At 43.3% G+C, this 25944-nt stretch overlaps 1 protein-coding gene across 24 annotated transcripts in view; it reads right to left on the reverse strand.

Moving 5' to 3' along the window:
• Nucleotides 1-10983: 10983 nt before the first annotated feature.
• LOC1270436 (inositol hexakisphosphate and diphosphoinositol-pentakisphosphate kinase) overlaps nt 10984-25944 on the reverse strand; it is a 46609-nt gene continuing 31648 nt past the window's right edge. For 15 of the 24 annotated variants that reach the window (XM_061662275.1, XM_061662293.1, XM_061662280.1 and 12 more), the window contains 5 exons: nt 20738-22819; nt 15142-15567; nt 13535-13679; nt 12566-12884; nt 10984-12499 (listed from right to left, as the gene is read on the reverse strand). In XM_061662275.1, the coding sequence (XP_061518259.1) occupies nt 11561-12499; nt 12566-12884; nt 13535-13679; nt 15142-15567; nt 20738-22819 (3911 nt within the window). In that variant the 3' untranslated portion in view covers nt 10984-11560. Of the gene's footprint in view, nt 12500-12565; nt 12885-13534; nt 13680-13899; nt 15568-20737; nt 22820-23357; nt 25061-25944 lie in introns of those variants that run through there. The other 9 variants (XM_061662343.1, XM_061662320.1, XM_061662336.1 and 6 more) reach the window with 5 other exon arrangements.

Here is a 25944-nt window from a genome sequence, read left to right on the forward strand (position 1 = left end):
GATCTTGCAACAGACGACGTAACCAAACGATTTCCTGGCTCGCTTCGCTCAACGCCACGAATTCTGCTTCCATTGACGATAATGTGACGCATGTTTGTAATCGGCTAGCCCGGGAAATAGCCCCTCCTGCCAGCAAGAATAACATTCCAGACGTCGATTTTCGGGTCTTCAGATCTCCAGCCCAGTCAGCATCTGAATATACAACTAAACCTGTTGCCTTGTCGTCATAGTGTAATCGCCAATGTTTCGTCCCTTTCAAATAACGTACTACACGTTTGTCCATTCTGCCTCAGTTGGTGAGGCCACACGTCGTCCAAGTAGTGATGTACTCACCGCTATGTCCGGTCTAGCACACACTGCGATATACAAAAGTGCTCCGACTAGGCTTCTGTACGTAGACGAATCTTGCAGTAGGACACTCTCGGTTTCCATCTTTGCGAATGCTTCTTCCATGGGTGACTTTGCAATTTTCGCGTCACGGAGTCCAAAACGTTCAGCAACTCGTTCGATGTAACTCTCTAGTGAAATACTATAATTTCCATTCTGTCGATGAACTTCTAGACCTAAAAAATAGTTCAGGTCTCCTAGATCCGTCATTTCAAATTCCTTTTTCAAATAATAATAAATTTCCCCTATATGAGCTTCTTTCTTACTTCCGACTAAAATATCATCGACGTACACTAAAATGTAGATTCGATCGCCGCTAACATCTTTAGTGTATAAGCAGTGATCCGCACTACTTTGCAAAAATTGCATTCCAACAAGAACGTCATGTAATCGATGATTCCAGCACCGGGCGGACTGCTTCAGTCCGTAAATGCTCCTCCTAAGTCTGCATACTAGCTTTTCTGCTCCTTTCTTCTCATATCCAACAGGTTGTTTCATATATATCTCCTCTTCGAGATTACCATACAGGTATGCAGTCTTCACATCGAAGTGCTTCAGAATCAGCTTTTTCATGCTTGCAATGGCCAATAAATTCCTCAGGGTTGTCTGCTTCGTAACGGGGGCAAAAACTTCATCATAATCTTCCCCATATTTTTGACTAAATCCCTGTGCCACCAGCCGCGCTTTGTATTTCAAAATATTGCCAGCTGCGTTTCACTTCCGTTTGTAAACCCATTTACAACCAACTGGTTTACGGCCTGCGGGTTGATTCACCAAATCCCATATACCATTTGTTGCATGAGATTTCAGCTCATCGGCCATGGCTTTCTTCCATTCAAAATTGTCCTCACAGTTTAGCGCCTCCTGTATGCTTCTAGGTTCCTTCTCCTCCTCTTTGGCGATTAAAGCTTCCTCAATCAACCGCTTGGGAGGAACACCCTTATTAGATCGCAATGATCGTCGAGGAATTTCGTCTAATTGAAGTTCTTGAAATGACTGTTCACCCTCGGACGCGTTTTCATAAACCGTATCGTCCAGTTCATCCAATGGTTCATCATGTATCATTGTTTCGAGTTCCTGTGTGATGGTGGTTTCATGATCTTCAATCTCAGCCACTGCTTCGGTTTGTGTTTCAATACTTTCGTAGTTTTTCATCAGTGTGGTCCTCGACGATGGTAGGTGCACCATTTCGATAGTTGGTTCAATCGATTCAGTGTTGTTTCTCTCCAAATCCGTTTCGGGTATTTCTATAAATTTGGCATCTCTACTAATCACTATCTGATTAGTTTTACGATCCAAAAAACGATAGGCTTTTCGTTCTTCAGCATATCCAACGAAAACCATTTTCTTCGCCTTCACATCAAGTTTAAAATGCTTCTCTTTGGGTACATGTACGTATGCTTCCGAACCAAAAATTCTGATATGACTATATGATGGTTTCTTATTAAATTCATACGGTGTCTTCTCAATTGATGATGATGGTAGCCGATTCTGCAAATAGTTTGCAGCCGTTATTGCTTCCCCCCAATACTGCTTTCCGAGACCAGACTCAGCAAGCATGCACCTAACCATTTCCACAACATATCGATTCTTTCGTTCCGCTTTTCCGTTCTGTTGAGGTGAATAAGGAGCTGTCTTTTGATGGATAGTCCCGCTTTCCGCTAAAAACTTCTTCAATTTTGCTCCAGAATATTCTCCTCCTCCATCCGTGCGTAGGATTCTTGGATAGCACCCAAACTGATTTTTTACTAAGTTAAAATACCCATGTATATTATACTCAGCCTCTGACTTTGCCTTCAACAGATAGATAACAGTATATCCACTAAAATCATCTAACATCGTCATAAAATATCTGTTACCTCCCGGTGTAGTAACTTCCATAGGGCCTCCAATATCAGAATGAATTAAATCACCAACTGTATGCGACTTACTTGAAGATTCTTTCGGGAACGATAAGCGACTCATCTTTCCTACGCAACACACTCCGCAGACACGCTGAACATCGCACCTCTTGATTTATAGTCCATATCCAAGTTCTTTTCGAACAATCGCAGAGATGGCTTCGGGATCTCTATGGCCTAAACGACGGTGCCACAGATGTTCACACAATTCCGGGTGTTTCGATTTTGTAAGTACAGGCGTCCCCCGAGTTACGACCCCCTCGAGTTACGACGATTCGCAGATACGACGATTTTGATTTTGACAGTTAAAAGTTGTCATTGACAAGAAATTGATGTATTTTTTTGAATATCTGGGCTGATAACCGTTATACACACATTTTCAAAGATTCCACAACTACCCTATCTTGAATATCTATATTGTGTACTGTTTTTAAAATATAATTATTACATTATCAAACATTATTTTAAATAAAATACACGATATCATAAATTCCAACTCTTCAACTTCGGTTATAAACTTAATATTCATAGATATTCAACATACGACTTTTTCGACTTACGCCTTGCTTTGGGACATTTTTTCGGTCCCAAATACAGTCGTATCTCGGGGAACACCTGTAGTACTTTTTCCACGTAATTTTTCAGCCGATAGAGTCCACTATGTCGCTCGCCTAAAATCATTGTTTCTTGTCCTCGCATAATTTTGAAACCGTTTCTATCGAATAAAATGTTGAATCCAAGGTCACAAATCTTACTCACCGACAGCAAATTTCCAGCAAGTGATGGAACAATCATAACATCGTTAAGCGTAACCTTCACTCGATCACCATTGTCTGTTTCAGACACGATTGTTCCAATACCAGTACCTTTACACGCTATATTCGTCCCACCAGCTAAGCAAATCTCTAGTTTTCAGGACGAATTTTTGTTTTTCAAAAAAAAAATCATTGTTTGTCATGCGTGACGTCGCGCCAGAATCCAGATACCACCAGTTTCCTTCACATGCTGATGTGACGTTCAAACACATCTCCTTTTTAGGGTGAACTTCTTTAACTAAGTTGGCTCTGGCACCTCTCCGGTTGTTTTTCATACAAAAATCTTTTCGAACGTCAGCCATCAGTGGACAATCTCGAATAAAATGTCCCTCTTCTTGACAAAAATGACAAACGCCACGTTTCTTCATCTTTGGCTAAACCTTGATGCTGGTTCCAATTTTCAACGCCTTTTCATCACTCGGGCCACTTTGAAAATCGTAACATTCTTACCTGCGACGCCACTCGTCACGCAATTTATTCTTTACAAAATCCACCGTGATTTGATCCTTCGGGTAGCTTTCGATGACGTTGATGAGTGTTCTGTAGGACATAGGAAGACTTGAAAGCATTACAGCCACAAACTTTAAGGCTTTAAGCCCTCATCTGCCACTTCCAAACGATTGTGCATCGCCGTCAACTTCTTAAGATTTCTCTGGAAGATTGCCGTCTTCTGGCAGCTTCAAAGAACACATCTTTCGCATTACCGTCATCATCGTATTCATAGATTCTACTTCGTGGATGCTCATGAGAGTGTCCCACATTTCCTTCGCGGTATTTTTGCGGCAAATGTGGACCAATTGATCGTTTTCCACGGCCAAACCGATCATATGACGCGCCTCTCCGTCTTTTTCAGACCAGGCCGCCATCTCTTTTTCCTCCGTTGGCTTCGATTCTTTCACGGTTTTCATCAGCTTCTCCTTGGTCAACTTCAGCTCCATTTTGAACTTCCATATTTCAAAATTCTGGTCGTTAAGTTTCTCAATCTTGTCGTCCGCCATTTTTTTTTCTTGCGACAGGGTTCAACCTTTTTCGACCAACCAAGCACTTATGAAACTCCGGAAAAAAATGAAACGATGAACTCCACTGATTCTAATTCAATTTAATCCGCTTTGCACTGGACCTATAACCTATTGAAAGTATGTGTAGTGTTTAAGATTTATTGAATCAGAATGAACATGAAATAAGATATAACAAGCCTACTATGCAACTCTGATATGTTGCTTCTTCCAATACTCCCCACCTCATCTCTTTAACACACCTTGGCCCGCGGGGACACCGTGGCCTCACGCCTAATTGTGTGTTCCGGGGACTGAGGTCCGTGTCTGTGCTCCATCGCATGCAAGGATAATGTATTTAGAAGGTTGATTTTTATCGCTTTTGCTGGGCGACATTGTGGGGGACATCTGTCACTCTCTGCATACAAATTTCATTACCCCGCACCAGCCCTCCCCGATTTTTATACCGGAGCCCCCGCAAGGTGTTATAAATGACAAGGTGAAGTTGTTCAGAGCAAAATGACATTTCTCGACTTGACATTTCTCGACTTGACATTTCTCTTCCGGGGGCTCCGGTATAAAAATCGGGGAGGGCTGGTGCGGGGTAATGAAATTTGTATGCAGAGAGTGACAGATGTCCCCCACAATGTCGCCCAGCAAAAGCGATAAAAATCAACCTTCTAAATACATTATCCTTGAGCCCCCGGAAGAGAAATGTCAAGTCGAGAAATGTCATTTTGCTCTGAACAACTTAACCTTGTCATTTATAACACCTTGATCGCATGCGATTTTATCGCACGTGCTGTCAAACGCTTTTTCGTATCATATTGCGATTATTTGGATGATTTTCATAAAATAACGATTATGACAAAATTAAGTTGAGATTGTTCCTACAAAACACCATACATTTAGTTTGACAGATAAAATCGGATGCGGCGTCCGACGAAATCGCACGTCCGACGTTATCTGTCCAATCTCATATAAAATTTTGACAGGCCTTCCGATAAAATCGCATCCGATGGAGCACAGACACGGGCCTGAATGTATGCAATTTCACCCACACGAGCTGTCAAACAGCAGTGCTGGCATTTCCACTAGAATCCGACTCCAACTGAGACTTCAGTGCCTGATGTTAACCATGGCAGCGTGTAATACAGCTTTTTCGATTGAGGATTTCTGTTAGGCTGGAAATAGACGAACCGAGATCATCGCGGTACCGCGAAAATCGCGTATGACTTGAGCTGTCAATTATGTTATAAAATCTGACAGATAGGCGAGATAATCGCGGTTCGTGTATGGAACCATCCGATGTCTGGTGACGATTGAATGTGCCAAGAAGAAATATTTTTCTATCAATTTGCGAATCAAATTATTTATTTCACATAGTTTATGCAAAATAAAATACAAAACTCATTTTTTGACACGAGTTTTCACACAAATCCGCCAGAAAAAGTAAAAATAATCGGTTCGCGCTACCGCGAAAATCTCAGCAATACCGAAGTTGGGTATCTCTGCGAAACTGCAGGCGCGATTGGAGGCGCGGAAGATTTGACAGCTCTACTGTTATACAACTGTTATAAACAAGGCGCGAATTTCGCGGTACCGCGACGATCTCGGTTCGTCTATTTCCAGCCTTACAATCAATTCTCGGTTGCTAGTGGATTTGCAGGATATAAAAACGACATTATACGCACGGCACAAGAGGCGTAAACTCAAAAAGTTAACGCTTGATTTGTATGAAAGAGCGTAAACTTTCTGACAAAAGATATTTACGCTTCGTATGACGTCCGTATTAGCCCTGCAAAACGTGCCCAAACAACGTTAAACGCTGGCTGTGAGCTCCATCAGAAGAAAGATGGATGGTGTTGTTGTGAGGCACAACAAATAATCCTTTAATATGTTCGAGTGAAGGTTCAAAGATATTTTTCAGCTTCTTGTACCAGCTAAATTGATACTCAACAAAATAATAGACTAACTCTTAAAGAGAAATTCGACTAAATTAAACTTATAAAATTTAAGTATCGAGTTCGCAATATGGCGGTCCTCGTATAACTACAAGTTTTACCACGTTAACGCGACTGTTATTCCGATTGTATGTTAGGCCGCAAATACACGACGCGCGTTTCCGCGGGCGCGTTCAAACGCGTATAACAGTTCCGCAGAGATATCCAGCTGAGCATCTCTGCGTTTCCGCGGTAGCGCGTTCGAATGACATTTCATTTCTATGGCTGGATTGTTATACGCGTTTCCGCGGGCGCGGAAACGCGCGTCGTGTATTTGCGGCCTAAGAATGAAAATTAATGCGTTTATTTGCTCATTCTACAACGAATGCTAGGTACAATATGCTTGCTGATCGTTCTTTATTATTTATATTTAACTCACCTAAGTTGAATTGCACACAATCGTTACGATGATGATGCGACGACTCTGGCGAAGACTGCATTCCAATCGTGATGATCAATTATATTTTGATGGTGCGTGGGTGCCAGACGTGGATGATTTTGGATGCTTGTTGTTTCGTTATTCTACGCTGCGAAGACGGATCTTTTTACTGTACGTTGATTTGTGCTGATGATTGTTTTCTGTAGCTACGATTGGAAGGCTAAATGTTGAGCTAAGTTAAGTGCCACTGGACGCTGCTGAGTTCAAACAGAACGCTAGCATAGATTATAATCTATGATGTCCTTAAATGTCGATGTTATTTTTCAGGTGGTTTTTCTGAATTGCAGCATTCTGCTGATTTATACCATGAATACAGAACTGATGTAGTATTTCAGTGGAAATTTGTAGCAAATGTAGCATTGCTTTAGTATATTGATTTATATGCTTGAATGGCAGTATTTTTGTTTAACCACTGCCGTGTAGCCAGAATTATCGCTACCGATGCATACACATTGTGCATTGTGTAGTGTAATTTAAGATAACTTTTGACAACAGTAGATATGTGAAGAGATCCAGGTTTCTCCCATTCACGATTGAATGTTCGAAATGCGATTGATTTCTTCATAGATGATCTCGGAGTCGTTTCGTTCACACTGTCGTTGTAAATTCACTTCCCAAGTAAGGTAGCCGTAGTATGGATCCAAATACAAACCGTATGTGTATCGTATGTGCACAAACGAGCAGTGTTACCTGACTGGTAACCCGATCGCATCTACCCAGGTGGAACTTGGCGTTTGATACAGGATTTTCCAGGGGAATCATAGTGGAACTCTCCTTTGACTCTTTCATATGGGATGTGAACTTAAAATAATGAAAATTGGACTCTATGGCACCCTGTTTGGACAGGCTCCTTGGAAATTCCTATTAGATTTGTCCAACAGAGCTATAGATTCCAAATCCCATTACATAAAGTGCATTTATCGTAGAATTCAATTAAGTGTACCACAGCTATCAACTCCTGGAAAACCCTGCACCCTGCTTGCTGAACCATTGACGCTGCCAACGATATGCACTTCCCCTCTGGTTATGTGATTCCGGTGCAATTCCCTAGATTTTACATTCATCGATAAATAAACCACACCAGAAGAATGCAAGTTACCTCAAATTTTGAGATAATTCTTTCAATATATACGCATAGCCAAATGTTCAAATGTGCACGAGAAAACGCCACAATTTTTTATTGATTGATTATGCCGTGTTCCGAAGTAACGACCATCCCAAGATAGCAGAGCTCCTTTACTACCTCGAGGTTGTTGCCGTCAACTAATACCTTGTTTCCCAGATGGTCTAAGTTTCCGACAAGCAGATACTTCATCTTCGTCGCATTGATTCTCAATCCAATACTTGCTGCTTCACGTTTGAGTCGGGTGTACGCATCACACACCTTCACTGTCGTCTTGCCGATGATGTTCATGTCATCCATGTCAAGAAATTGGAGAGACCGGTAGAGGATCGTGTCCCGGATATCGTGGTCTAGCCCCGCGACTCGAATGACACCTTCCAGGGCGATGTTCAAGAACAGACAGAAGAGTCCGCCACCTTGCCTCAGACCCTTGTGAGATTCGAACGATTCCGACAGCATGTTCGATACTCTCACTATGCAGCTCATTCCGGTCTATGCGTCGTAGGACGCCTTTAAATCGATGAGCAGATGATACGTAGGTATCAGACGCTCTCGGCACTTCTCCTTCGACGCTTCGGCTCGGAGGATCTACAGAAAAGTAAAAAAAAAAAATGGTCAGTGGTGGATTTGGCTCCGACAAACCAAGCTTGGAAGATGCCGACGAAGTTTGTAACAAGGGGCAAAGTCTGCAGAACAGGATCTGGAACAGGAGTTTGTCGGCGGCATTGATAACTGTGATGGCTTGAGAATTCGATCATTCCAGCCTATTGCTCTTTTTGTATATTGGTTGAATGACACCCTGCTTCTACTTCTCCTGCTCCCAGAATTGGCGGGGCATTCATCCAGAGATGGTGGGACACCTCGTCTGTCAGGAGATTTCTTTCTTCGTCGGACTATTCCTTTTGCTCTCTACATTGTAAGCGGCTGATCTTCTGTTCTGCTGCAGTTCTGATAGCTCGTAGCAGCATAAGCCAGTGGTCTGCGGGAGGTATCACGGCAATTTTGTTGTCGGCCGAAAGTGGTCGAATTGTGGTCCCGAAGGGTAAGGATGATATCCGTCTCGCTTTAAATCTCAGAAGCCAACAAAAAAAAAAACAAACTTTAGGGCATCATTTAGAATGCTCTCTTTGGAAAGGATTCTAGGTCAATTAAATGGTGCGTCCTGGATTTCTACGATTGATCTTACGAGCACATTATTTCAAATTGAATTACAAAAACAATAGTAACGTCAAGTCATGTTTTGCTGACAGTGGAATGTAAAATGCTCCTTTTTTGACTTTGTATTTCACCAGACCATAGGAGTTACTTATTAATTAAATGACATCCTTGTATAAAAAACATCAAAAACAGATCATGTTAGAAAGCTCGAAACAGGCCTAAAGCATTGAAAAGCTCATAACGTACGTTTTAATTTCAAGAAGTGTGTTTTCAGCTCAAAGTCTGTAAAATGTTTGGGATATATTTTATCTGGTGAGGGCTCTAGAGTAAAAAAGCAAACTAACAAAGAATGCTGTAGAATTCGTAAATAATTGCGATACGCGCATCACAGTTTGAAGAAAAAAGTCACTAGTCCCTCTTCGCAGCGGGTCATATATGAATTATTCGTATCCTAAAGTATCTGTATAATGTACATGTATATATAACTTTGTAATGTACCCTTAGCTGGTGTATAGGCACCAGTTCATTATACATACACTTTCGGCTAATTTCTTTAAACATGCTGAAGGTACCAACTCTATGATTATTGTACGCGTGTCCGTGTTGCTTACGCTTTTCGTTGAACTCAAGCATCGGACCATTAAAGTACTTAACAAACTTAGCCGTTACAAACATTTTATTACAAACTTACCAGTTGCTGCAGCAACAGGGAGATATCGATGAACGATGGTTCAGTCTAGAAATGGAATTACGAGAGGAAAGTTCGCATTGACTATTTTATCATGAAACACTTGGAAATCCTCATGAAGTCTAAGCAAAAATAAAAAATATATACATGGGAGATCACGAAAATGTTACTTTTTAATTTTGCAAAACTATATAGCTAATTTTCTCATCCTGTTTCTGTAAATTTTTGCACTGAAAAGGTTTCTCTTTACGAGAGTTAATATATTTTCGGATCAAATGATGCGAACGCTTTGAGTTCCAGATTCTAACTGTCTTTATTTCTCCTAGTTTGGTTCCTATCAACTCTAATCCTAACCTTATCTTGTATGTATGAGTGTACGGCTTATCTTATATGAATATGGTACTTGGCTATAGCTATTGGTAAATATAGTGGTGTGTCACATACACATAGGATGGTTAACTCGAGTAATCACTACAGTGATCACATTTTAAACGTGACGGTCAGTTACGAATTTTAGGCAAAGGAAACGTGAGGAAAGGTAAGGCAAGATTTTGTAAAATCAACAACGTGGCCGTTTTTTATCTGTACCTAAAGTAATAAACTCTACACAGGAAATACCGTACGAACATGCATGATATAATTATAAGGTTCTGATTTCTTGAAAAATGCAGCAGAGAAAACATTGCAACAGGAAAGCACAACATAATAGTACAGTTCAGTATAGCCGAAACAGTACATAATTAGGGATCATTATCACTCTTCAAAATAAATGATAACCTCTTTAAGGGTTGACATTCCTATTCCCACACACCTAGATATGAAATCAGGTGCAATAAATTGGATCGACAGAATCCAGACTAGAAATCCAGTTTTTTTTTCTTCCATAATTTCGCACTAACACCACCTCAAGGCGTGTCGGACATGCACGTATACTATTACAACTATTAAGATATTGTAGAAAGAATATTGTAGAAATTAACTGAACTCCACAATTCTAAAACGAACCAGTGCGGTCGTGCCTCGCGTTTTATTTTACCTTCCTTAACACGTCTTCGTAGAAGTTCCATGGAAACTTACAGGCTACGTGATACTGAGTACGTCTCGAAAACCTTTATAGGCTGGTCTACACCGTTTAACATCCTAATCCAGATCCGGTAGGCTGCAAAAATAGTGTTTGTGTTCTTGGTTCGCCTGCTCCATCTGGAAGTTGATAGAGGTAACAAACTCACAGTTAAGTGTATGCTCCCCCCAATTTCCAAGTTGAACCTTTGAATGCTGTTGCTATGTAGAAAATCTGAGTTACAACGAATGGACGCGACGCGACCCTACAAAATAGCAAGGAACTCACTTTTTATTCATCGTTTTGTTTTCTTTCGTAACTCTTCTTGCCCTCATGTCCTCAGTTTTCCACGATTAATTAAAATGCGCATTAGTTTTCACAGAGGAATTAAAATTAGCGCAACTGTGACACTCATTTTGACATATTCGTAAACAAATAGTTTTATTTGTATCTGTTTTTATTGCTGCAATAATTCCAATAGTTGCAAAAAGTATGTGTTTATGTTATTGTGTTGCAAATATTTCTCTAATCCTACAGTGCAGGGGACTCCAAACTGTTAAGTTCGCGGACGGCATTGCCTCACAAATAACTTTGTTGAAAGCCATTTTAACGTTACCTTTAGAATGGGTGAAAGTTCAAATCTCGATTTGATTAGCAGATACTAACTGAATATATTAAACTTTCTTTTATTGAATCGTGAAGTTCGTCTTTCAAAAGCAAATATTTAAATCTTGAATAATTAATCGAAAAAAAAACTATTTCATTTAACTTTTGCAAAGTCATCGCGGGCCGCCTTATAGGCTCTTGATGGCCGCATGCAACCCGCGGACCGTAATTTGAAGACCCCTGTTAAAAAGCACCACCCCAAATGTATGGACATAGCCACCGCGGGATCTACACACCGTTCGTAAATCTGTTTCTCTTTAAGGCCTCTTTCTTCCTCTCTCTCTTTCTTCTCTCTCTCTATCTCTCTCTCTCCCTTTTGCATCCCTCATTTCGTCTTCGAAGAAGCAGCGGAAGGTTCCGTGTCCGGTTCCGTGGCCCTCAACTGTTCCGGTTCCTGCACGATCGACGTGGTAAACCGGCTGCTCACACCGGCAGCACTGGAATGTTGCGGGCGAAGTGTGGTTTTGCTGTATCGTGCTGTGCCCGTCGTCGCCACCGGACCATCGCTGGCTCGCCGGTATCCTCCATCCGGTGTCGATTCTGACCCATGCTTCTGCTCCTCGACACCGAACCGTTGATGGTTGGTTTTGCCGTGAAAGCTCTTGGTAACACGCGTCAGCCTCGGCGGCTCTATAAAGCCTTCCCGTATGACAAGTGCACCGGGAGTGTGTGGAATTGGTGGTGGTGGTGGTGCTGCTGCTGCTGCAGATGACGTAATTGATGACTGTGCCAGGCGGCCAGCTGGAGTCGTGTTGCGATCGCTATGTGTCAGCTCGTCAAAGGACATATGCAGCCGGGACAGAGGCTGTTGCTGCTGCTGCCTACCGCTTGCAGGGAGTTCCGATTTGCTACCCCCACCGCCGCACCAATCGTGGACCTGTTGCTGTGACACGCTTTTACCCTCCTCTTTTTGATTTTCGTACAGACTAATTTGACGTTGGATGCGGAAACCGCGCACGACACGGTTTTCTGATTTGGAAGTGTCGAGTTCGTGCGGGTCACTCCCACCGTCAGCCGGATTTAGCGGCTCGTCGAACGGCAAGGCTCCCCGGAACGGCGAAACCTTCTTCCCGACCGCACTGCTGTTTACGCTTACCATTCCACTCCCCTCCTTGATGCTGCTGGAGGAAGCGAAAGGAGCGTCCATGCCCGTGCAGGGCATTAGACAGCATTGCTGGTGGTGTTGCTGTTCGCCCACACTCAGACACGTGTCGGTGGAAATGGTGGCATCTTCATCCTCCTCCTCCGTCGTGTTTGCCGTGGTCTGGGGAACAACGCAAACGCATTAGCTCGGAGCATGCGAGCTCTGGTTGAGAATGGAAAAGCTTACCAGATCGTAGTTGGTGATCGATCCTTTCGTCGCGTCGTTCGTGTTGCTGTCTCCCCAGTCGGAGCAAGCGCTCACCGGCGTGAGATCGCCAGTGCTGACATCCATCGCGGAGCCACGACGTCGAGTGCCATCATCGAGTAGCAGACCGGTGGCGCCCGGGGGTTCGTCTAGCTGTCTTGGTGCTTCCGGGTCCTCGCCACCCTTGTTCAGCTCTACCGAGCCCGGATGCTTCGGGGAAGATATTTGGGCACTGGCGCTGAAGAGGTGCGGCAGTGCTACCAGCTGTTCACCGGGGCCGCTTGCAATTGCCGCCAGACTGCTGAAAAGAGTGTAGTGTTAGGTAAATCTGATTCAGATTCATGAATCTGAATGAATCTTTGCAATAATTCAATGAATCTGAATCTGGGTTGGCAAGATTCGTGAATCTCAAAGATTTATCAATCTACAATCTACAGATTCGGCAATCTCGAGTTTCTTATTATTCTTCTTTTTGCCGTAATAACGTGGTCATGCGAGCCTATACAGACTTTCGAGACTTCTTGGCAAGTATCACGCAGCCGGATAGTTTGTTTTGCTACGGGGAGACGGTCCAACTTAATATTTTGAACATCATACATCTCTAAAGATTCATGAATCCCTGTAGATATATGAATATTAATGGATCCAGGAATCTTTCGAGATTCATTAATCCTAGAAGATTCAAGTATCTTTTGGGATTCATGAATCCCTGAAGAATCATGATATTTTTGAGATTCATAAATCCTTGGAGATTCATGAATGTTTTGAGAAACAAGAATCTTTGAAGAGTCGATTTGAGATTCGAATCACTCATCACTGAAGATTCATATGAATGAATCTCAACGAAAGATTCATGAAACTCAACATTGAAAAAGTACAGAAAAAATAAATAAAATTCGGCGTTAACTGCTATCAAAGCATGTCAAAGGCTGATTGTCAAAATACGCTTACCCATCAGTGCTGCTGGTAATGCTAGCGGACATGTCACTGCTTGGGCAGCCACGCGAATATACCTCCGAATAGTTTGGTGAGGATGGGCCACCGCTCGACAGCGCACTGATGCTGCTGGTCATACTGCTCGAATGATCGCTCCAACCTGTAAGGGAAACGAGAATGGTGTCCCCGTCCAGCCCGGTGTGCCGTAGCGAACATTACCAATTGCGAAAGCGGTCGAGGAAGAGTAGAATAGAAAGAGAGAAAGGGATGGTATTATGTGAAAACGAAGTTAGTTGGATTAGAAAGTAAATTTGAAAATGTTTGAAAGTAGCGTTAGACGAAACAATGTTATTTTTCACACATAAACACACACACACACACACACACACACACACACACACAAAAACAAAACACCCATCAACACCTCAAACAGAACCAAAACCAAAACTTACATGAAAACGAGGAAGAAAAATAAAACAACTTAAAACCAACAATAAACCTCATCGACTTTCGAACTCAAAGTAAAACGATAAACTTATTCTGGTGTTGAAAAACATGTACGTTTACTTTGCTCATCTAGATCACGTCATACACGATCACACTGACCCCTAGATAAAGGTTTACAGCCGTGTACGTTCCTTACGTACGCTCGCTCACCAATTTTTGTTTGTTTGTTGTATCACAAATCAGTTAATTTTTTTTTTTTCAAAAGATAGCATTACAACATTGTTCACATCGATATTTCCAAGTGATGCTGATCATCCAGATGCAGTATGATTGCTGGATGACCACAACCATTAAGTTAGTCTGTTGCTCAGCCGGTACGTCAGAATCATATTGCTCAACATTGATTATGTATTGTTTTAAACTAGTTTCTCCAAACACCCTGTACCGCTTCTCTTTTTATGCATAAAATATTATTTAGCAAGCTCTATGATGATCGTTGCACAGGATCACAATTACATTTAGTTAGATCGTTGCAGGCTTGGGGCTTTGATTCACAAAACGCGTGTATTCCAACCAAGCAGCATGGTGGAGTGAAGTATGAAATCTATATGTTGCAAATCGCGTTTCACGTTTGACACGGAGAAGCAGTTTCGCACGTACTGGACGGACACAATAGGCGTACTCGCGAGGTGGGTTGTTATGCATACAAAAAAAAACGATTTCTTATATTCTACAAAGAATGGGTGTAAACATACATTTATGCCTCCGGGGATGTTGGGACAAACAATAAATGAAAGAATGAAACTCGGTTTTTTTCAACCGACATAACCGAAATAAAAATGTACATAACTCAAGGCAAGGTAACACAGACAACACACGTACACTAATATTATTGTGTCCTAGGGCATTGAGTTTCAAATTACTCATGTCAAAATAACCGGTTGCGCAAACCGTTTTTTTTTTCAACCACCGTATATGTGCGTGTGTGCGCACAAGTGCATTAACGCAATGCACAGCTAGCTCTCGCTATAGTTTTCCTGTGCTTTATCTTCTGGAAAAGTTTCAACAGGCGAAAGCGCAAAACAAACGTAACAAGACAAGAAAGCGTTGATGGTTCCGTGTCGTCTCCGCTGTCGCGCTGTGCGCCTATGCATCGTCGTCCGAGTCGCACTTACTCTGCTGCGCGCCACCGTTCGCCGGTGTGCTGTTGCCGTTGGGTCCGGGCATTCCTGCGGCCACCGTTGTACTGCCAACTGCCGCACCAGCGTTGCGTGTGCCTGCCCGCGATGCAGCGGTGCGTTCTTCTGCCGTCTTGGTGCCACTACCAAGCGTGGTGGCGGCAACAATGGACGATGGTGGCTGCATGCTGCCACTACCGCTGCCGATGCCTTCGCCGATGCTGTCGTGGCTCACGACCGACAGGCTACCCTTGAGGGCGATCGGGCCGCCACTAATCAGTGGATGTTTCGGGGGCGGCGACGATGCCGGCGTCTTGAACAGCGGTCCGATCGTCATGCGCTCCAGGAACGCGTCCAGTTGCTTGAGTGAAAGCGCATTGTGCAGCGTTTCCAATGGGCGAATCGGTGGCACACCGCCAAATCCTTTGGAGCCGTTTGGTATTCCGCGAACGCATCGAGAAGATAGGCGGGAATGAGAGTAAGAAGGGTAGTTATTTATTATAAAGTTATTTTAGGTATTTTTAAGTTCTGAGACATCAAAGCATTCTTTGTCACAGCCACTCTTACAGAGCTACTAATGAACGTAGATGAAAATGTATCGTTGCATGCATAGAAATGGTAATCTCTTCTTTCACTACAGTTTCTACACCGTGAAGTTGCCAATATTCCGCTCGACTTGAATGCAAGATATCACCAAGTTACGCGTGCGTAAAATCCAATCGACCAGTTCGCAGATGTTGATGTTTAAGTTGGAATTGAAACCAAACCCTCACGGAAGATGTTCTCAGAAGTTGTGCTACAGAGGCCAGAATTCCAATAAGCGCAGCCTGCGAAGCCAGAATTCCAATAATGCCTGCGGGCAGTTGAGTACGATCTGCAGGCTGGAAACTTTAAAAATTGTATGTCTAATTGGATATAGTATTGTACAGAGTGAATTCTACAATTCGTGTCAAACAGATAATAAAATGTTATGTTTTTGTGTTTTTTTAAACTGCCGTCGGCTATAATTCGCGTTTACTTTAAATTAGCAGGCTTACTAATTCATTCGTGACGGACAGATGACAAATACGCTCAGAGAGTAAAATAACGATTTAATCTAATTTAATTTTTTTTTCTTTAATGTTACTGCATCAATTTTTGTATTTTCGGTGTTGAAGTGTTTTAGTTAATTATAAAACATACTAAGAACATACCAGACACGTACCAGATGTTTCATAGTGTAAAAAAAAACTGAAAATATCTCATTGTAATGTGCGTAATTATCGTTAACGATCGCTTTCTTGCCGGGGTTTGAATGTCGAAAAGAAGACATTAAAGAAGACTGGTTAGTATCGTTGCCGGTCTAGTGGTACAGTCCTCAACTCGTACGACTTAACAACATAAACGTCATGGGTGAAACCCCCAAATGGACCGTGCCCCCGACTGACTATCCTGCTTTGTGTAATTAGTAAGTCACTGATAGCCAAGCCAATGGTAGGCGGCAGCAGGCCTTGACCGACAACGGTTTTTAGCCAAAGAAGAAGAAAAAGGCTAGTATCGTTCCTCAAATGAAGAAGACCACCTAGAGCAGGGTAAACTTCCAAGAACAGGACCACATTGAGAGTAACTGCGCTGGGCCAAAATATGCGGAGAATAATGCTCCCAATGCCTAATATATTTTAGGCGGTGGTGCAAATTTGGCTAAAAGTAGGTGAATATTTCAAACATTTTCCCTAACCTTTGAAAGAATTATTAGTTTCATTTACATTAAAATATATAAGCAAATGCAAAACACGCAGAGCTGAAATGTTTTGTATCGTAGAATATAGTACCTGTCAGCAAGACTTCAAATGTGCTTGCCAAAAACTTACATTTATTGATTCAATTAGTACCCAGCACACAACCACGTACGTAGATAAAAAAAAATTTGCTTTTGACTCTCATCGCTTGGCTAAAACATTTCAGTCTCACACATATTACAGGGTTTTTCAGGGGTTCTCATAATTGTGAGACACTACTATGAGTAGTGTGTCTACATAGTAGTCTACTATTAGTAGACCATTTTTGTCTGTCTTATACGAAATGAACTTTATGTATGGGAATTGGACACTATAACACCCTTTTTGGACAAATCCAATAGGAATTTCCAATTAGCCCGCCCAAAAATTGTGCCATAGAGTCCAATTCCCACCATATAAAATTCATTTCCCGAAAGAAAGAGCCAATAAAGAATCCCACAGCTATGAGAACCTCTGGAAAACTCTGTAATACAGCAAATATCCAAGGACCTGTAAATACTTAACATTGAGTTTTTTTTGTACATTGCAATTGAAGAACAGGAGGGTGTAATTGTTCCACAATTATCATTGTACTACTCAATCTATTCTGCATCTAAAACCGTTGCAATACACTGTTTTCTGACTCAGTGTCTAATATGAACGTCGCCGTAATGTGAACATTATTCAACAAATCACGCGATTTTTTTTAACAGCCCAACAGTCACAAATAATGACAGCTGGTGAAAAACATATTGCATGTTTTGAATAATGTTGTTCACATTGAAAACTGACCCGGACAACAGTGTAAAAAAATAAAACCTATCCTTGAAACTGCTCTCCGAAGTGAGGTGTTTTATAGGCACACAGTTTATTTCTTAGCAATGTTCAATTCGAAGTCAAAACATTTCGATTATGAAAATATAATTATTCTGTACTCCAGAACTCACTTTTCTTGATTTTTTTAAAATAAAATCGATCATACTTATATGCGGCTTTTCAGTAGCGTTTGACTCTGTTGTAATATAATTAACATGAATTAATAACCTAATTAATTATATTTGTAAGATCTTTGAAGGTTGCTGAGTGATTCAAATTTCTCTCTACCATTAAATTAAAACTTAGCCAGTCCCGTGGCACTCGCGATCAATCAACATCATTCAAGCGATCAACGCCACGTAAATTCAAGCCTTCATGCATACCTCCTAAACGTATCACTGACTATTCTGTAAAGGATATATCAATCAGTCACAGATAGCCAAACTCATTAGAGGCTAATGCGGGAGCAAGAAGCAAAATCAAATATTTCTAATGCTTGTTGTTCATATTATGTTCGACAGAACTTTTATCCGATACGAGTAAAAACATGAAATGTTTTGTGTCTCAGTTTTATTAGTTGGGCTGATCTTGCATCCTGACTCACATTTTGGGGTTTTACAGGGGTTCTCTCAAATGGGCAATTGTTTCATGCCACTTTTATACAGGAAGGGACCTTTATGGGGCTTTTTCTATTCTTTTATTCGAATATTTGTCTTTTGTAAGATGCTTATTGTTTTAGACGTCTGATAGTCGAGAATGACAGCAGTAGGCGACAAATAGTCAGATGAACTCTCGGAATTATAAAGAGGAGAATGAGGCCAATTGGCTCAAAGTCTCTATAAAAATAAACAAAACAAACTCTTGGAGATGACTTTAAAACACGCTTACAACACTGAAATATTAGCCAACAAATAAGGAATTTTGTTATAGATAATCAAACAAAATTATTTTTTCTAATCTAATTTAATTAAGTTATCGGTTGTTGCCATGTTTGTCCACCAAACTTCGTTTTACTGGTTACATGATTTCCTTTAATTAATTTGAACACAGTTCAGTACTATATTTTTCATTTCAAGTAAACGGAAATAGTTTACTTCAAAAGTGCCAAAACATCGATTTTGATCCATTTCCCGCTAGGGTTTCGATAGCGAGAACAAATGGCTTGAATCGACTCTGGAATCAAAAGAACACGCAGACGTTTTATGGCTAAAACTCTACGACACACTTTATGGAAACCTCGAAACCGCAATTACAAGCGGGACAGGTTAGTAGCAAAGTAGACCTGATTTGCTTGACAATGTTCAACTCGACATCAATACATCTCGACGTTCACTTCACATAAGAAAGAGTAATGGAATTGTCCCAATATTTTCTTCTTCTTCTTCTTCTTCTTTTTTGGCTCAACAACCGTTGTCGGTCAAGGCCAGTCTGTACCACTTGTGGCTTGGCTGCTGCTGGTGTGGGTGCCGTACTCGCGTACCACCACATTGACTTATTAGTGACTTATTGATTACCCCCCATAACAGGATAATCAGTCCTACGGCGGCACGGTCCATTAGGGGTTTAACTCAAGACGGGCATGTTATTAAGTTGTACGAGTTGACTACTGTACCACGAGACAGGTTTAATTAATCCCAATATTATAAGAACCCCTAAAAACCCTGCATTATAATTATTCACTGACACGAAAGGCACTTCCAGTTCTGCAAAATGTCACTGACATAGTCATGACAATTTCTGACTAAAACAAAATCATGTCAGCGTCACGAGTTCTACAGTGATGAGCAGAGACGAGACTTAAACAGTTGGTACGACCATCACATCCTTGGTGACATTTTAGCAACCAAAGCTTGGTCAGTCACTATGTAATGACTTTTTTTTACTTCGATCAGTTGTGAAAAATGTCACTAACATTGTCATGACAAATTCCGCCTGAAACAAAATAATCTTCTACGGTGATGATCAGAGGTGATCCTCAACTCAAACAGTTGTTACGACCATCACATGCTTGGTGACATTGTGTGCAACCAACTCTTGGTTTAGTCACTTGGGCGCGACATTTTCAGATGGTGATAGTCACTGGAGATATATGCGGTGCGTACGAGTGGTTCCAAGAAACAAAATGATCATAGTTTTTCGTTCTATTTGACCCGACAGACCATCAAAACCATGCTCATCATGCTCATTTTGTTGCTTGGGACCACACGTCAAGTATATTCCAAGAATGTCATGATTATCACCGACAGAAAATGTCGTAATCAAGTGAGTCATCAAGAGTTGGGTGCTGAACTAAATGTCACCAAGCATGTTTTTGGTACACCAACTATTTGAGTCTCACCTCTGATCATTTCAGTTGTGTACGTTAACTGATTTGAGATTTGTTTCAGGCATATCGGTGACTCGTGACAGCATTAAGCTCAGCTTGTGAGTCAGAGTATCGCGGTTGACAGGTCAAGCGCTCGCATGTCGTGTTCGGCATGTCATGACGCACTTTCAATGCAATGAGTATCATCAATGAGCATGAAGCTTCCACGAATATGTTCGTTGTTTTCGTTGGTGAAAATTTCGTGATGCTCATGACATTTTGCAGCACTGGATACTTCGTTGCTCTATCTAGCTTGTTCATTGTGACTTTCAAAGTAAACCTATTGACCATGCGCTTGTAACAATTTCGCGGCTCAAAATAGATTCTTCAGTAATAAATAATAAACTGGTTCAAACATTTGCTCAGCAATGAAAATACGCTTAAAAGAATTTTGACACTGTGTATACACATGCACAACACAAAGGACGTTGCATTTCTTGGGTGGACTTCTTTTCAGCATGTATCGTTGGGAGATTTGTATTCGAACAGAATTCGGAATCGGAACCACGAGGGGCACATATCTCAGACCGCAGGTGAGCGTGTGGTTCTCAATTCCATCTTACACACCAAGCAGCCGTCTAGGGCGGTCGATGTGCCACGGTGTGGGGTGGTTCCGCTGCAGGTAGAATACCCTTCCCTTTCCATTACCCCTTACCTGACGGCGATGCGGTGCTCGGTATCATGTCGCGCAGGTTCGGCGCGGACGAGCTGCCACTGATCACGGCGGTACTGAACAGGCTGTTCGTGCTGGTCGCCATCTTCTTGCTGAACGTACCTAACATTTTAAAGTAGCTCATCTGGCCAGCAATGCTGTGCCGCTGGCGTCGGACCGTCGCAGCGCTCGATCCAGTACCACCACTGCCGGCCGGTCCGGCCCCTGTGCCGGCCCCGGCAAGCCCGCCCGCGGACGACGAGGGCGTCGAGCAGCAGCAGCAGCAGCAGCAGCAGCAGGACGATAGCGAGCCCGACCCGTGCGACGAGCCGGGGTATCGCACGGTGCCCCCGGTGCCGCAGCAGCACGGCGGGCAGCCACCACCACCGCCGGCGAGGGTGGTGGTGCTGGTGGCGAGGCCAGTGTCGGCGCCACCGTCGGTGGGTCCGGCTGCCGCTGCTGCTGACTCGTCCGTTGCCGACGCCGTCGTCGTCGTCATCGGGTAGCCGAGCAGCCCATCACCACTGCTGCTGCCGCACCCGTCTATGGTGTACGATTTGACCAGCACAGGTTTGGGGGTCGGCGAGCGGGCGGAGGAGAGGGTGGGGTTGCGATTGGTGGTGGAAAACAGCGGACCGATCAGAGCGGACGTGGCGGTGACGGCAGGTGTGGTGTCGGCGGTGTTGGTGGTTGTGTGCACATGGGAAGAACAAGTCGAAGAGAAATTACTTGTGTCAGCAGATGGTAGCAGACAGATGGTGGTGTTGTTGTTGGTGTTGGTGGTGGAAGTGGAGGAGGTAATGGAGACGGAGAAAGACGAAAGCACAGCAGTGGGAGGGAAAGAAGGGGAAGTAACGACCGGGGCCACTTTGCTGAGAATGGTGATCGGCCCGGGTTGCGGAACATCGCGACCGGATGATGGCGAAGAGATGTGTGCAAGGGACGGGGAGGAGGAGTTTGCTGACGCGACGTGCCCGTCGTTGCCATCGTTACAGGTGCCGGAAGGGTGATGCTGCTGGGCTCCCGATACCGCGCCGCCATCACCATCGGCGGCGGCCTGGAGCAGCCGGAGCAGCGGTTGCTCACCGTCCTCGTCCTCGTCCGGCGGCGGCGTGGTAAGCGTCACCAGCACCGGCTGGTTCCGCTGGTCGGCCCACGGCCAGGTTGCCCCCGTCAGCGATCGTAGCGCTTTCGCCCGGTCCGAGGGAGCGTGGGCCGCCTCGGCCCAGCCACGCCCGAGCGGTAGGGAGGGATCGCTGGCGAAGCGTGCCATCGCACGCACCGGATAGCGCACCAGCCGCACCGACGTCGGCCCATCGTCCGTTGCGGGCGGTACCTGCAGCAGTGCGGGCGACACGCCAGCGGTAGTGTTGCTGCGCAGGCGGCGCACGCACGGTGGGCTCAACGAGCGGCTGCGACGGTGCATGCTGTCGTCCGCCGGTACCGCCAGCCAGCAGACGGGGCAGCAGCAGCCGGCTGCTGCCGTGCCGCAGTCACCGTGTCGCTGCCGATCGGCTACTGACAGCTCGTCCGCGCTGCGCGCCATCAGCGTCCGACGAGCGCGATGCTTTGCTGCTTGCTCGTCTGCCGTCCCTCCCGGATGGTAGCGGCCGGGATCGTTCGAGAAGGTGTACGACAGGGAGCGCCGAAGGTAGGTGCCGCTACAGTCGTCGTGCTGTCCGAGCGCACTGTAGTAGCGGGACTGGTCCGAGCCGCTCGCCGCATCGTCTGCATCCTCTCGCTGCTGTTCGTCCTCCGACTCTGAGAACGACGACACGTACAGCTCCTGGTCGTCTAGGTTCGGGGTGAACTCGCTGATCGAATCGCAGCTGTAGGACAATTCGGGCGGACCAATGTACAGGCTCGGCCGTACAGCGCTGGCCGGCGGCGGTTCCGGGTGAATGTCGGGCACATCGCTGTCCGCTCCGGTTGCAGCTGCGCGCTCCTCTTCCCTTCCGGTCGGCAAAGCTGACAACGACGAGCAGGTCGGCAAGGCTGGGGCGAAGCATGCCTGTGCCTGCAGTGCGGAACACTCGCACCCGACGCAACGTTCCTCGTCGTTCAGGACAAAGTCTAGGGCGAGATCTGCACCAGCGCGATATGTACAATGGGGCGGAAGAGTAACATCAAAGACCGAGTGGAAATGATTCGTTCGACCAAGGTGAACCACCAAGTTTGTTTTTTTTTCATCGCAAAAAACAGATCAGAAAAAGAGGCAGATTGGTGTGGAGAAAAAACAGAACGACGCTGGCGGGGTGTGTTTAGAAGAGCATGTGGGTTTTTGGTGACATGTTCAATTTTGGAGCATTTATGTACAACCAAAGTCCCAACAAAAACCGTGATAGTGACAGAAAAACAAAACACACACACACAAACAAACAAACACCATCAATCACACATCGAAACATTAACACACAGACACACCGGGGCATACGCATCAGTTGGCACACAGGCGGCATGGAGACACGTGTTCGCATGAGATTTGAAAATGACCGTTGGTTGTGAGTCGAAAGAGATAAAACCATACGGATGAACACGCGGGTCGCGCAAATTGGCAAAACAGAAAATATCAAACCAATTGCAAAAAGAAAACGCAACATAAACATGGATTTGTTTTGGTAGAGAGAGAGAGAGAGAGAGAAAAACGGAAGAAAAATAATGCCATTCCAGGGAAAAACATTTAAAAAAAATTGAAAGTACCACACAAAAAAAACATACACACACAGATACATACAAACGCGCATACCGTGGGTATTTTGGGAATAAAAATCAGGCGCGGGGGAGAAAGGGAAGGGGTGGGATGTGGATTAAAGAAATAATAAATTTAAAATGTTAGCAATTGCCAAAACCAAATTCAAACCATAAAACGTTATTATTTCATTTCGTAAATCAAAATGTAAACGGCACCATAGACGCGCACACACAAACACACTCACACACGGGCACAAACCGTGCGCGTAAAACACATGGGCCGGAAACGTTCCAAAACCGCCACACGAAACAACACACGGGCAGAGAAAAAAAAACATAACACAACATAACGTTGCAAAGAAATATACAGTTACCAGTTTTTAGCGCTCAAGTGTGGGTTGCGACCGTCCCCGAGACGGCAGATCGAGCAGAATTTGTTTTCGTGTGTCGTGGAAGGAAGAAGAAGAGATCACACTGGACGCGGGGGTGTGTAATAGAAAAAAAAACAAACGCCGAATGGATGTGGCAACGTTTTTTTTTTTTTTTGGAGTGCATCAGATTGCAACAATCCGAAAGCAAAGTAAATGCCAAGGGGAATAAAAAGGAAAAAGAAAAGAAAAAGTAACAACAAAATTAGATCGGGCAATAATAGGAAACAACTCGACGTATGCTTGGACGTATGTTTCAGTGATATGTATCGGATTTGCGGGTTTTAAACAAACAAACAAAAAAAACAAATGAAGATGACTGTGAAGGGACAGGAAGCAGCAGATCATACTTTGCGGTGTAAATTAGTCAAAACGAAAGAAACTTACAAGACAGCCAAAGATCGAACCACGTTTGAAAAACAGATACGATACTACAACAAAGTGAAACATAAATATTAACGACAGTTAAACTTGACGATAGCAACAAACAAACAAACAAACAAACGGAAAGTGGAATGTGTTTTAAATATTTCTAACAGAGGATTTGATTTCTTGTTGTGATAATTTCACTTGCATTTTCAGAAAAAAATATCAACTAAACCAAAATCCGACTAAACTGAATCCGACTAAAAAACGACTAAACTGACCAAAACTGTTGTCAGTAGATGCATGCAACTGCGCGGCGCTGTGTGGGGGAACATGTAAGTGTGTATGTGTGTATCTGCGAGTTAATCAAGGAAGAATAAAACGAATGTGTGTGTGTGTGTGTGCCAAACTGGGGAAAAGCAATGGACTCCTCGATCCTATGGTCAAAGTTGCTAAGATGCTAACTGGGCGTCCCCTACCAAAAAGCCAACACACTCATGGGACTCAAACAGGGGAAGATGGGGTCTGGCTGGGTGTGGGCAGTTCGGGTTCGGAAACACAAACAGTCGGGTGAAAGATCAGGCGACGCCATCGGCGGGAGATGATGGTAAAAGCAGAGGAACGAGCAAACGTCTCGTGCTACTAGCGGCCGGTTGCCGAGCGAACCAAGGACACGGAACAATTGCTGGCCAGATGAGTTAATTAGGGAAAAATCATTTGTAACAACATTAGTAAGTACTGTTTCGATTAGCGCGCGGTCTCTGCAGGATAGCCCAACACATGCACATTCTGCTTGAGGAATCGAGGGGGAATGGGGAGAGTTTGTACTGTATGTGAGCACCTGTAACGATAGATGTGTGTTATTGATCTCGCGCGCCTTTCCGTAAACGCTCTAGTGTTGTGCAGGTGTATTTGTGTGAGCATAGAATTGTAATATAAATATGTAGCTTATTACTTTGTGAAAGTTACTTCGAAAATATGTTACACGAGAACCAAACTATGGGATAGTTGTTATATAATCACGACACGTATGTATAGCTTTTCTGAATTGTTTAGAGGATAAAGCAAACTTTATATTACACAAAATCCGAGTTTTTCGAAAACAAACTGGTGTGCGAGTCTAAAAATTCGTCAAAACGACCAAAAGAGGATATGCCGTGGATACAAATGTTATTTAATTGATAAGCAAAATACAAAAACAAAAATATTTAAAAAAAAACAATAATTTTGTATGCGATATACATGGAAAGCTGAACAAGTATGCCCACATAAGTAAATTATCAGAGAAAAAAAACGTTCAAAAGGAAACATATCACAACAAAAAATGACCGTACTTTTGGGGAGTTAAGGCACACTCTAGGAAAAGTACATGAATCACGAGTAAACACTAACAATTCAAATCGTAAATAAATTATACACCATACGCTTACGAAAGCGGCAATTAATTGAACATCTAATTAACATTCCCACACCAAAAAGCAATTATTATTATTATTATTTTAGTTTCATCTGTATAGAACCACCATCAAGTAAAACACAAAATTTAAGAAGCCAAGGCGACAAAATTTGCAAATTTTACATGAATGATAATGAAAATATGTACGAGTCTAGCGAGAGGCGAATGAATTTGATGCAATCATGCCGTTCCCTCAAGGTAAATCAAAGTAAATATAAACTTAAAAAAGGATCGCCTCTCTACGGATCCCTGAACTGTTAATGAAATGA

Source organism: Anopheles gambiae, chromosome X (assembly GCF_943734735.2).
Source record: "Anopheles gambiae chromosome X, idAnoGambNW_F1_1, whole genome shotgun sequence".
NCBI classification, from domain to species: Eukaryota; Metazoa; Arthropoda; class Insecta; order Diptera; family Culicidae; genus Anopheles; species Anopheles gambiae.